We start from the raw sequence: 12,187 nt of genomic DNA, 5'->3' as shown, positions 1-12,187 counted from the left end.
CTCACCGACAGTGTGGGATGATAACCAGTAATCAGATGAGTGCAACTTCGTGCGGTGGAGGGTATATGCGATGAAATGCGGGAGCTTGACTTGAGAGTTAGAAGACGATGGGGGGTATTCGGGACAAGCAAACAGATGGGTGATGAACCTGGCGCACAACCGCGAAGGCTGCTCGTGACCATAGAATGGGTCAGAGTGTCTTGTGGAGGGTTGAGTTGATTGGGGTTTGGGTGGTATATGCGATGAAATGCGGGAGCTTGACTTGAGAGTTAGAAGACGATGGGGGGTATTCAGGACAAGCAAACAGATGGGTGATGAACCTGGCGCACAACCGCGAAGGCTGCTCGTGACCATAGAATGGGTCAGAGTGTCTTGTGGAGGGTTGAGTTGATTGGGGTTTGGGTGGCGCCTATGTTTCCCGAAGTTGAACATGTGGAAAGACGAGCGGCTATTAAGAACTCACCAACGTTCTCGGGAAAAAACACGCTGAATGGCATACACGACGAGGCACAGGCTTCAAAGCTTCACAGTTGGACAGGAGGTAGATAGAGAAAAAAATGTATTATAATCTCAAAATGAGTGGTAATAAACAGGACTACAAAATTACAGCTAAACGATATACAAACAGAATGACACATAGCATGATCCCACCCTCGATGGTGAAATTCTCGTCTGCGACAAGGACGACAAGCCCAATCCCACTGATGATGAAATTCTCGTCAAACGAGTGACGAGCACGATGACAAGACAAGACAAGACAAGACTTTGTATGAGAGAGAAGTAAGTGGGGGAAGAATGCATGGGCAAAATGTAGCGCAGGCCCTTAAGGCTTATATGTCAGAAAATAAGCGGACTTACTAAGATTAACTCGGCTTAGAAACACTAGCCGAGGAGTTGCTGGGGTCTTGTGGTGACTAAGTAACGTCAACTTGCACGTACCTTGTTTATGTCAAGATTTAGGAGCCGAAGTACTTCGGAACGGTAACAGGGCACCTACGACTCTATTTGGCTCTACGGATGGGCAGAGGCGAGTAGAAGTTCAGCTGACGGATATTCCGCTGGACAACGATGACTATGGAAGTGTGGGAGCGCAGACATGGGGCGGGGCATGTGTCTTGGCGGAAATGATTGTGGAAGATCCTGACCGGTTTGGACTAGATTTATCATCTGGTGGCGCTGAATCACGCAGGCTCAATGTCCTCGAGTTCGGAGCAGGGACAGGGTTGGTCAGCTTGGCGGTTGCAAAATTATTGGATATCTTGCCGTCTTTCAATCATTGCGAAGTTTCTGTAGTCGCGACCGATTTCTACCCTTCGGTGTTAGCAAACCTTAGGTCAAACATTGACACGAATTTCCCCCCCACGCACAATCAGATTTCCTCGGCCCATTCCATTACCACTCATTTCCTCGACTGGTCTTCGTTCTCTACTACTCCTCGACCGGACGATCTTTCATGCCCATTTGATATAGTCTTTGGTGCGGACATTATCTACGAAGCCCAACACGCGGTCTGGCTCCGGGACTGCCTGAAAGGGCTTGTGCGTCGTCCTTCTGATGGCGCCGCATCTCCTGCCGCTTTTCATCTTGTGATACCACTTCGCCCAACACACACATTTGAGTCGAGCACGGTTGAATCCGTATTCCTCAAGGCATGTGATGTTGATCCGAACGATGATGCCGATCTCGTGATAGTATCGAAGGAATCTATTGTATGTGATGCACATGGTGATTATACGAGAGGACAGGGTCTTGATGAAGACGTGGAGTACGTTTATTATAAAATTGGTTGGTCTAATGCACAATTATAGAATCGTAGGGTATAGAGTACGGTCATAGAGTCTAGATCACATAGAGTTGTCGTTTACATAAGTGTCGCTATTTATATATGGGTGGTTTACTTAAGTTTCAACGGTCTTGGTTTACTTTTTCAACGTTCTTGCCCGCATAAGCCTTACGGAGTACTTTGACCTTATCAGTCACGCTGAGCTTCTCACTTCTTCTTAGCTCCGTCTACACAAGTATGTCCATCATGAGCCAGCTGCGGCGTTACCATGCAATCCCTGATTATCTACTTTTGTCTGCAGCGACTCCCAGGCCAGCAGCGACCCTAAGCCTAGTATATCGTGATCTCCTTCAAGTCCAGACCTTTTGCATGCGTGGCCCGTATTTCCCTTCAACTTCCTGGGTTGAGAAATCACCTTTTTCTTGTCCGACAATTCGGGACATCGATACATGTATTACTTCATGCAATTCTGCCTCCTCCGCATCATCGACGCTCAAATTCACGACCCTGGTCTGTATTGATAAGATCCGAACAGCGAAACTCAGAACTGTCTCGTCTCCGTGTTCAAGCATCAGCAGATATCGTGACCGCTGCCCCGTTGGACCTACGAGATAGGCTTCCGACTCGAAATGGCCTCAGAGAGCTCAGAACACGATTTTCAACTCACATAGTAGGCTAGCAGCTGGTTGCTATTATTGACGTGTCATTGATAAGGTCTCCGGTCCGGGCTGCTGAGCGCCAAGTATCAACGAAGATTGTTGTTGTGTTGGCTTAGAGAAGCATATAAATGTTGGCGCACTTCGGAGTGGCTTTCAGCTGAACTCATTATAGCATCCCTCAATGTCTCAATCTACAACCTTATCAGAATTCGATATCATATTTGCTGGAGGCGAGTGCTAATAATAACACCATCTTGCAGCGACTTACTTTTCAACATTGCGCGCTGTGTGCAGGCGGTGCTACAGCTTGTGTTATCGCAGGGCGCCTAGCTGCGTGCGATCCCTCTCTCAAGATCTTGATTTTGGAAGGGGGTGGACACACCCTCGATCAAGATGCTCATGTTCAACCCTACCTATACGCCACCCATCAGGCGCCGACAAGTACAACTGTGACACCCTATGTTGCAAATCCTTCTCCGAGTCTCAATGGTCGTGCACCAATTGTTAGCGTCGGTCATTGCGTTGGTGGAGGCTCAAGTGTGAATTGTTCGTAGCATGCTTGCAGCTAGGGACACGGCGCTGATGCTATACAGTTATGGTATACACTCGTGCGCCTGCCTCAGATTACGATGACTGGGGGGTCGATGGTTGGGAATCGAAGCATCTAATTCCTCTCATGAAGAAGGTTGTCGAATGCGTTTTCGGTATATTTGTCAAGCTGAACTAATTGCATCTTGCGTAGCTGGAGACATATGAGGAGCAGCCTGTTGGTGCAACTCATGGACGCAATGGACCCATCAAGGTGTCTTATGGTGGCCGCAAACCAGGTATCTGGGAAGAGTTCATCCATGTTGGTACAACCTATCACAAGAGGCCATATGCCGACGACACGGATGATTTAGAAACATGCAACACCTACAGCGTGCGCTACTGATATTCTATCTTTGTCTACGACTACTAACGAGAATATCTCAGCCGTGGCCAAAGTGAGCATGTACTCGTAGCCTATTGTGAATGAGGCTCATGTATGAGCAGGTACATTGGCGGAACGACCGGAAGGCGGTCTGATGCGGCCCACCACTATATCTACAACCAAGCCCACAACCCGAATTTACAACTCTGGGTCGGCAAGCGCGTGAAGCGCGTTATCTTTGAGTGAGTGGTCCAACTGGCACCGAAACCACATTCAACTGGTGACGGCCTTTTCCGAACCAAAGGGACAAGCGTGCTGTAGGTGTTGAGTTTATTAGCGATCCAGTAACTTGCCCAGGTGCGGATCAATCGTCGAGTATCGTGAGAGCATCAAAGCTTGTTGTTGTCTCTGCTGGGGCATTTGGTTCCCCAACAATTCTCGAGAGATCGGGGATCGGTGCCGAGAGGGTCCTCAAGCACTGTGGCATCGAGCAACTTGTGAACTTGCCTGGCGTTGGAGAAAATTACCGAGGTTCGCCTTCACCCATCGAGTTGATTTTGGCTTAGGGTTATTAGATCACAATGGCGGCTTCGCTCCATTCTTTGCTTCTGACGAGGCTGTCACCTTGGACTCTCTCTGGCGTGGAGAGAAGAGTGTTATGCAGGGTAAGCTTGTTTTCACCATACTCTCGACACCTTTCAACTATCCAAATATAGACAGCCTCGCGCAATGGAAAATTAATGGAAAGTCGTTCATAGCCGAAAAGTCGGTACAAGTCATTGCTGCTGATAATGTACTGATTAGTATTGCAGTGGCTGCGATGCAAAAATCAAGTGGCGGCCAGATGACGATGAACTGAGAGCCATGGGTTCGGGTTTTCAAGCAACGTGGAAAGAATTCTTCGAGGATCGCCCAGATAAGGCTGTTTCTATACTCGCTCCATGTGCGGGGTGTGTGCATATCACTATGCTTTGATGACGTGCGAGTGCTCATGATAGCCAGATTCGTTGGACTCTCGAGTGCCCTTCCTCATCGCAATTACCTGGGTGCTGGCTATTTCACAGTACTGTTCCACATCTACCCATGGTGTTTGTTCTGAATTTTTCAGTAGCTTTACCCCAAGTCTGTTGGCAGCGTTCATATCAAACTGGAAGAGAACGGTAAGGAAGGCATCGACTTCACCACAGGCTTCCTGGACGAGTAAGTCAGTACATCTCATTTCAAGCACTTGCATGACCACGATATTTGCTCAGTCCATCCGATATCATACCTCTTAACTTTGGGTACAAGAGGCTGCGCGAACTCATTCGACGCATGCCTTCCTACCGAGGTGAAGTCTCCGCCGGCCATCCTTGTTTCCCAGAGGGAAGCGCTGCGATCTGCGGCGAAGCGTCCGGGCCTGTGGACATGCACGCACCTGACATCATCTACACTGCTGAAGATGACGAGGTAATCGACAAATTCCATCGTGCCACCAGTATGTCCTCACCGAAATCCTCAATGTTATGGTAAAATACTGAATCGAATCTCAGTGCAAACGTCGTGGCACTCGGTATGTTCAGTTGACGTCTTCATTCTACGTGACTGATCCCTGCGGGTGTAGCTCGGGACTTGTGCCATGAAGCCGGAGTCAGATCAAGGAGTTGTCGATGCTCGGCTAAATGTGTATGGCGTGGCGAACCTGAAGGTTGCAGACATGTCTATCGCACCGAAAAACGTTGGCACGGTGGGTATTGGATGTGCAATTATTGACATGCGGGCTGACCGTCTCCCCCAGAACACGTACTCGACGGCACTGCTCATTGGAGAGAAGGCTGCGATGATCATTGCTGAAGACTTGGGTATCGATGTTGGGCTATTGGCGCGTCTTTGATATGCATGCTTGTAGGAGTAATCACGAGCATTTCCGACGCTTTGCGTCATGTCCAACTGTTTTTACGCAACAAAGTTGTATCGACAGGTATCTGTCTGAAGAACAAATTTACTATTGCATGGAGCTTTATCGAGCCCCCGGCTGGCCAGCGAGCCGATTTCAAGTACACATGACATCTGGGGAGGTCATGGGGTTGACTTAGTCTCCTGTAGGCAAACTTTTATAGACGAAGGAAGATAGCCGTTCCTTCTGATAGGTTCGCCCCGTCTTAAAATAATTATGTTCTACGTTCGGACTTCAGGCATAAGTATCTGCTCTGGTGTCTACAATTTCCAGAAAGTCTCAGTCTTCTTCTCCCCACAGTGCACACCCTAGTTGCCCTCAAATTTTCACTCAGAGTCATACCCTAACTATTGCAATTGGGCCCTTTCAAAGTCTTGACCACGAATTCGAACAAAACCCGCTATATATTCATACTCACCGGACTCTGGCACAGTCGGACTTGTTCACCATAAAAGTTTGCCCAAACCTGATTCTATCAGCGTTCCACTAGCATGGACTTAAACTTGCTTCATGTCCGTACGGTTATCAACTTAAACTCGTGATAGGCATAATTACAAACTCGGTTTCTTTAGGTGTCCACGCCAGGATTGGCATATATCTGCCTTGGTGGTTTTGTAGTGTCGGTCCGTTCAAACTCCATTTGAATGCACTTTCACCAAACTTTCACGATGTGCTTTGCCGAGTCACGACTACATGGCACATACTCTATTCAACCACTTATCATCCGCTACCGTCTAGTTTTCTTCACACTGCTATTACTTCGCAGTATGCTGACTTTTGACCGTAGTTCTCGATGGTATCCCTCATACTTAGAGAGAAGGTGTGATAGATATCCCACCTGCCATGCTTGAACCCTTGTCCGACGATCCATACTTTCCCCAGCTTTATATCAATGAAGTCATCCTCGGAACGGGCTTTGGGATCATCATAGGCCCTTATGTTGCCAATATCTTCACACCTCGTTCATGGGGTTCGGAAATTACCATAACGTTGGAGGTCATGCGCATCAGTCCTCGCCACCGGCTTGTTCGCAGCGGGAGTCGAATTACCCTGTGCATATATGAAAGAGCATGTTAGGAGCTTGCTCGTAATGGTTGTGCCCACAATGGCATTTGGCTGGGTTGTCATCGCCAGTATGTGTATTTTTCCAGAGACAGTTTCCGTTACTGATAATCATGGCAGGCGTCATACATGCGCTATTCCCGGAGCTCAATTATACCTCGTCTCTTTGCATCGCTGCCTGTTTGACCCCTACGGACCCAGTCACATGTATTGCCATCATTCGTCAGTTCTACCAACCATGATATCGAAAGTAACAGCGGATCTCTGGTGTCTAAATCTGCTCTACAGGTGGAAAATATGCTACTAAACATGTTCCAGTGAATATCCGTCGACTATTGACCGCGGAGTCCGCATCAAATGACGGTCTTGCATACCCTTTTCTTGCGATATCCATATACCTTACCGTAGAGACATCCGTTCGAACCGCTATCGGCAAGTGGTTCTTGGTGGGATGGCTGTGTTTGTGCTCTCGATTATTTGGTCGCTTCATGAGATACTCATCACGTTCTGAAACAGACCAGGTCATTCTTGGCACCGTTTTAGGCGCCGTTCTGGGTCAGTGAAGTCGCCTGATCCATCTGATTGCATCGATCTGAATTGTATTGCATTCATTGCTCAGGTCATCTGTTCTCCAAGCTCATGAAAATATCCCATGATAAGGGCTTCATAGATCGGGAGTCGTTCATTGCGCAATATCTAGCTTTATCCATCTTTACCGTGGGAGTCGCGAGCACGATCGGCGCGGATGATCTTCTTGCAGCATTTGCAGCAGGTATGGATTTAATCCTAAATCCGTGGTTATTGAGTACTTGGGTCTGACATTCCTCCAGGTTGTGCAATTTCCTGGGATGGCCACTTCCATGCACAGACAGAAAACGACGCCTTTTCTTCTGTAATAGATTATGTCATGAACTGTGCCTGCTTCATCTATATCGGCGCTTGGCTACCTTTTGATAACTATCACTCTCCTGAGTATGGCATCACCCCTTGGAAGCTTGTTGTCCTCATGATCGCCATTTTGTTCTTGAGGCGAATTCCATTCTTATTGATGGTCTACAAGTTTGTTCCCGAGATCACTTCCTGGAAGGAAGCTCTATTCTCTGGCCACTTCGGTAAGCGACTATAGCCATGCTGTTACTTTCACCTAAATTACAATTCTTAATATAGGTCCGGTAAGTCGGTTGAATACCATTTCTATATTCACTAATGTATCCTAGATGGGAGTTGGTGCAGTTTTCGTGTCTTCCCTTGCACTTACACGTTTGCCCACTCCGGAATACCCTCCTGTAGATCAAGCACAGTACCTCGCTGTAATTCTTCAGCCTATCGTGTCTTTTGTCGTTCTTGGCTCCATCGTCATTCGTATGTATTGTCGTGGATAGTATCGTGCGGTCACTGATTTTGAAGGTACACAGATGGCTTGTCTATCCCGTTCTTCAGCATCGGTCGTGGCGTACATTGCCGCACGACCTTGTTGACCATCATGGAGACGTTCCCTGATATTGTGGGAGCAACAGTAGATGGTGATGTCGAGCGAGGCTCCACGGTTCCAGGCTATATATCCAAGGGCTCTGATGGATCTGATGTGGATACCCCTCTGACCACTACTTAGCGGCACCATGCTATCAGCGGAAAAGCCACGCAGCCCACATCATGTGATTTTTCGTGCTGGGGGGTGGACAAACTGTGAGGTTGGTGTCGAGATGCTATAGATGCGCTGTTTTATCGACTGGTACACTGGCAGCAAGGAGGCGGACGTTTCAAAACAAGGTGATGGCGTGGATAATATATAACCCTTTGAGTATTACGATCTGCTGTCGTCGAATATTCTAACCCAGTCAAATGACATGGCGATGAGTTTTACTTTCCATCCGATGGAGTCTGACCATGCAAAGCTGAGTGTGGAGAAAACCTTTCTCGCTCAGAGGTGCCGATAACAAGATCTCGATATGGGCAGCAGTTTTGAACAGGAATGTTCTGTAAGTTACTTTCGACTTATATAACACAATCTGAACATACTTCATGCAGATCCACACTATGAACACGACACCCCGTAATGCAGCGCTTCTCTACGCATGCAAATTGTTACTCTGAACTAGGTCTGTTGTGACAAGTTTCCGGAACTTATTTACCTTACTCTATGATGTCCACCGTCCGTGGAGATTTGTAGTTATGAATCCGTATTCGTACAGGGACCCTGTATTACTGAAACTCCAGACTTCTCGTACAGTGTAATTTAATACCGCAGGACCTAATTGATCCTCCCTACTTGCTCCAAGCTGTAAAAGTCTGTTGGAACCCATCGGCATTATCGCTCGAGCGGATCACCCCATTCTGTGACACGCTGAGCTGGTAAGTAGCGCCTATGGTCGACACACTGCATGCAGTGACGTTCGAAGCGGAATCGACGTTGAAGATTTGCGCTTGGCAAGTGCTAGTTTTCAAACAGTCTTGGCTATAATTCTGAACAAATGATCGACTTGCATAAGTAGCAAAAGAACGAATGGCGCAGTCCACTCACTCGAAAGAAGCTGTATAAGCCCGCTCCTATACGCGTGATTATCAATATAGTGCAAGAGCGGACGAAGTTTGAGTGTTATACCAAATATGATGATGTTGCTTGAAGACTTGATGTACATTCCCCAGGCCATGTTGATCGAACTCGAAAAGGTAGGGTCATTGTAAGATGACACAGTGCTAAATGGTGCCGGCGCGGCCGGAGATGGTTGGTAATATGGCTGGGACGGCATCAGATGGAAGTAAACCCGATGCGAAGATCAGTCCATACCGTTTCGGTCTGGGCAAAGCCAATGTAGTGGTTCTGAGCGTTTACCAAGCTATACTGGTACAGCACAGCGTGTTCAGCTAGTATGATAAGCATTGCGACAATGTCCCAGTCTGATAACAACTCACAAGCTAGGTCAAGTTGTCAGAGCAAGATCACGAGAGTCGAGAAGGCCACATACATGTGCCAATAAGCCACACGGGGCCATGGGACTCAGAAAGAATCCCACGACCAGTAAAGACTGAGATTTGAGAGGGGTCTGAAGCATCAAGATCGTGGTCGGCGGTCCAGACCCACGTGCCCTATGCGACAACATCACCATTAGAGATGTTGCGAGACTTTGAATTATCATACCTCGAGGTATGCACTCGATCCAGAAGTCAAATGTATCCCGAGGAAAGCAGCCTGAAAGGCAGTGTCGACAGATCCAGAGGGACATTGTGAATACTGCATGTTCGTGCCCGCAGCTAACAAGGAAGAGTCAAAATGCTTCTCCATGAGCACATATCGAAATAGTTACCTCCACCCAACCTGTACGATCGTCGTTAACGCATCTCAAATATACAAGAGAATCAAGACCAACCTGATATGGCTGTCCCACATTCCTGCAGCCGCTTGCTGACCAGGTGGATCGTGCACGTTCCACTCAATCATTATCGCACCGGGAGCTGTGACATATCAGTATCAGCAGCAGGAATGAGAATATTTCCACGCATACCAGGTCCGGCAGTGGTAAAGACCATATCGCTTATCTCCAGAACACCTTGAGAATTGGCTGCGCCTGCTTGGATAACAGCACGAGGGTTGTTCTGATCGCTGAAAGCGCTCCCGCCAGCCATTATTACTGACCAGGCTTCACCGACGATCTGAGCTCCGGCGGGGATGGCGATGGTATTCGTCACATAATATGTTCCAGCATCGAAGAAGATGATCTTGTATCCAGCGTACTGAAAAGAGTTGTTGGCACGATCTCAGTAGAAGAAGACAACGGAACTCACCTCATTTAGGATGTTTTGAATAGCGGCGGTGTCATCTGTGTGGCCGTCGCCTTTTGCACCCTGGCTCTTGACGCTAATGAATTGGTTCGTGGCGTAGTTTTCGTACTGAGGATGAGCCTTTCCGAAGATGCGTCCAGCACTGTCCAAAAGGACGGAGGGCTTGTTGGCAGAGACGATGTTTCCTTGTGTAAAATGCTTGAACCCACTGGTTCCGGAATATACATTTCCTTGACCCCAGGAAGCGATCGTCGTCGTACCACCAGCAAGAACTGTGATTCCGCCTAAAACACCGACTGCGGTGGGCACATTGATCAACTTGATGTTGTTGAGAACGAGGGAGCCGGCCAGTTGACCTTTGCTCGCTACCGAAGATCGAAGAAAAATGGGGGTATTGGTCACGACTGCATCAATGATGGCCTCTGAACCGACGGTCTAGACAGCATTCAGTTATTTGAAATCACAAACCCTTCTGATTGATGGCAAACCTGATTATTTGTTGTCGTTCCACCGCTTGCTAAATCAAAGCCGACCTGTTATCTGTGAATGATTCTCTTCGATAAGATTTACAAGTTCACGACGTACTTGACAATTGTTAATTGTAACTCCTTGAAACGTGAATCCTGGAAGGATGTGAGAAACATGTAAATTTTAATCAGCCGACCATTACCCCAATTCCAGATGCCAGAGACAGCTGTCGGTTGGTAAGGGGTATTCAGTGCATCACGACGAATTGATGGACGAGAGGACGAACCAGTGGCAGCATTGTTTACTGTCAAATTACGAACCGTAAACTGCTGGTTACCGACTTGAATCCCGTACTTCCCTAACGAAACATCACAAAAGGAAGAACAAAGGAAATTAGGGATCTACCTCCGTTGAATATGATGTCTGACGGCGTAATGTTAATACTCTCATTCCCACATCATGATGGAATTCTCACCTCCCATAAATCCACCACTGGTAACAGCGTATTGAGAATGAAGATTAAAACCAGAAAGCGAGCTTCTCACCTCCCATTCTCCATAAACATGCCTTTGTGGTTATTATTGGAAGCAGTGGACATCTCGACCACGATATTGATGAGCGAAGTGCCTTGCGAAACCTGCCAGTGCAAACCAATTGCTGAAGTCGACGCAGGGATCTGCCTAAGGTCGATGATCAAATTGCGAATGGAACGATAGCTAGATGTCCATTATGATGAGCCATGGTGCACCAGGCGCAGAAAGGAATGCGCACAAGTTGTTTTGGTTAATGAACCATTGGGCGCCCCAACCATTGGGAATATAGGGATCGGCATCTAGTCACAATTGAAGTAAGGCGGCGCCCACATTGATTATGACGGATCATGTACCGATGACTGCAAAGCCATTGAAAGAGGAGTTGGCAAGGAGGGTTGGAGGGTTCTTTGCATCTCCGATCATCTGAGTGTAATAGTACGTGTTAATCGCCGAAGATACAAGGTAAGTCCTGTCCGATGGTTAGCAGACAATCTCATGATATGAATGAAGAGGCATGCCCTGCAGGGAAATATACAATGGCCGGGGTAACACTACAGGCCACAATCGGTTAAGGAATTCGCAAAGAATCGGTGACGCTCTGCACTGACGTGGAGGAACCACAAGATCCCCCGCCGCAGCGCCCACCAGAGGACATGGCCAAGCTGGAATATCGGTGAGTCAATACTTGGGCCCGGGGGAAATGACATGCTTGATAGCAGTGGTGTCATCGGTGATACCATCGCCCTTGGCCCCAAAATCCTTGACATTCCTGAAAACCTGATAAGAACTAGGGTTCGAGTTGAAGGCCGAAGTTCCTTGATGCTTGATAGTCTGGAGCCAATACGGGTCACTTGGAGCCGCTGTTCCACCACCCAATGGTGCCGAGCATGATGTGCCTAACCCAAAGACAGACATCAGTGAGTTCATGAGACCTTGATATTGTAGCCGTGCCAGTGGGAACTATAGAAGGATATAATTCTACTGCTTCCTTGAAATATCGAAGAACTTGAATATGTTGCAGGAACAATGAGATGTTTGTTGACGCATATTAGG

The 12,187-nt window shown here is 47.7% G+C and overlaps 5 protein-coding genes across 5 annotated transcripts; 3 read left to right on the top strand and 2 right to left on the bottom strand.

The window, feature by feature from the left end:
• Nucleotides 1-33: 33 nt before the first annotated feature.
• On the bottom strand, nt 34-234 carry DEU56DRAFT_699421 (uncharacterized protein; the record flags this gene model as incomplete). The annotated part of the gene is made up of 1 exon (XM_041347294.1): nt 34-234. A coding segment is annotated over one exon (201 nt), but the record flags the coding sequence as incomplete, so codon positions are not given.
• Nucleotides 235-857: 623 nt separating this feature from the next.
• Nucleotides 858-1,910, top strand: DEU56DRAFT_803251 (uncharacterized protein). Its single transcript, XM_041353210.1, has one exon. The coding sequence runs from the start codon at nt 1,125-1,127 to the stop codon at nt 1,806-1,808; it is 684 nt and encodes a 227-aa protein (XP_041208563.1). The 5' UTR covers nt 858-1,124; the 3' UTR covers nt 1,809-1,910.
• Nucleotides 1,911-2,511: 601 nt separating this feature from the next.
• DEU56DRAFT_344365 (GMC oxidoreductase-domain-containing protein) lies at nt 2,512-5,353 on the top strand. Its single transcript, XM_041345767.1, has 16 exons — nt 2,512-2,672; nt 2,737-2,988; nt 3,036-3,127; nt 3,185-3,364; nt 3,418-3,428; nt 3,478-3,597; nt 3,660-3,886; nt 3,931-4,020; nt 4,072-4,102; nt 4,168-4,305; nt 4,358-4,418; nt 4,467-4,555; nt 4,609-4,832; nt 4,888-4,907; nt 4,959-5,081; nt 5,133-5,353. The coding sequence occupies exons 1-16, from the start codon at nt 2,624-2,626 to the stop codon at nt 5,226-5,228; spliced, it is 1,803 nt and encodes a 600-aa protein (XP_041208562.1). The 5' UTR covers nt 2,512-2,623; the 3' UTR covers nt 5,229-5,353.
• Nucleotides 5,354-5,915: 562 nt separating this feature from the next.
• Nucleotides 5,916-8,206, top strand: DEU56DRAFT_803230 (Sodium/hydrogen exchanger). The gene is made up of 11 exons (XM_041353209.1): nt 5,916-6,111; nt 6,174-6,261; nt 6,302-6,424; nt 6,474-6,575; nt 6,642-6,812; nt 6,870-6,908; nt 6,973-7,125; nt 7,184-7,465; nt 7,521-7,525; nt 7,571-7,715; nt 7,769-8,206. Exons 1-11 carry the CDS (start codon nt 6,085-6,087, stop codon nt 7,963-7,965), a joined length of 1,332 nt encoding a protein of 443 aa, XP_041208561.1. The 5' UTR covers nt 5,916-6,084; the 3' UTR covers nt 7,966-8,206.
• Nucleotides 8,207-8,618: 412 nt separating this feature from the next.
• DEU56DRAFT_887087 (glycoside hydrolase family 55 protein) lies at nt 8,619-12,064 on the bottom strand (the record flags this gene model as incomplete). The annotated part of the gene is made up of 21 exons (XM_041356218.1): nt 8,619-8,816; nt 8,875-8,900; nt 8,956-9,091; nt 9,142-9,218; nt 9,320-9,440; nt 9,493-9,627; nt 9,718-9,806; nt 9,857-10,085; nt 10,137-10,568; nt 10,622-10,666; nt 10,719-10,756; nt 10,804-10,827; nt 10,888-10,959; nt 11,007-11,024; nt 11,077-11,093; nt 11,147-11,317; nt 11,373-11,433; nt 11,488-11,603; nt 11,653-11,685; nt 11,743-11,796; nt 11,820-12,064. 21 exons carry the CDS (start codon nt 12,059-12,061, stop codon nt 8,619-8,621), a joined length of 2,334 nt encoding a protein of 777 aa, XP_041208560.1.
• Nucleotides 12,065-12,187: the final 123 nt, after the last annotated feature.

This window comes from Suillus clintonianus (genome assembly GCF_016758775.1).
Source record: "Suillus clintonianus strain FC179 chromosome Unknown DEU56scaffold_34, whole genome shotgun sequence".
Classification (NCBI taxonomy): domain Eukaryota; kingdom Fungi; phylum Basidiomycota; class Agaricomycetes; order Boletales; family Suillaceae; genus Suillus; species Suillus clintonianus.
This window is presented reverse-complemented; position numbering and strand designations above follow the sequence as displayed.

What these genes read in the sequence shown, in the direction of transcription:
- DEU56DRAFT_344365 (XM_041345767.1), top strand. Translation starts at nt 2,624, where the DNA reads ATGTCTCAATCTACAACCTTATCAGAATTCGATATCATATTTGCTGGA. An exon ending in ACCACAGGCTTCCTGGACGA is followed by an intron (nt 4,556 to 4,608) that starts GTAAGTCAGTAC and finishes ATATTTGCTCAG; the next exon opens with TCCATCCGATATCATACCTC. An exon ending in CACCGAAAAACGTTGGCACG is followed by an intron (nt 5,082 to 5,132) that starts GTGGGTATTGGA and finishes CGTCTCCCCCAG; the next exon opens with AACACGTACTCGACGGCACT.
- DEU56DRAFT_803251 (XM_041353210.1), top strand. Translation starts at nt 1,125, where the DNA reads ATGATTGTGGAAGATCCTGACCGGTTTGGACTAGATTTATCATCTGGT.
- DEU56DRAFT_803230 (XM_041353209.1), top strand. Translation starts at nt 6,085, where the DNA reads ATGGTATCCCTCATACTTAGAGAGAAG. An exon ending in CTTCACACCTCGTTCATGGG is followed by an intron (nt 6,262 to 6,301) that starts GTTCGGAAATTA and finishes CATGCGCATCAG; the next exon opens with TCCTCGCCACCGGCTTGTTC. An exon ending in TCTTGGCTCCATCGTCATTC is followed by an intron (nt 7,716 to 7,768) that starts GTATGTATTGTC and finishes GAAGGTACACAG; the next exon opens with ATGGCTTGTCTATCCCGTTC.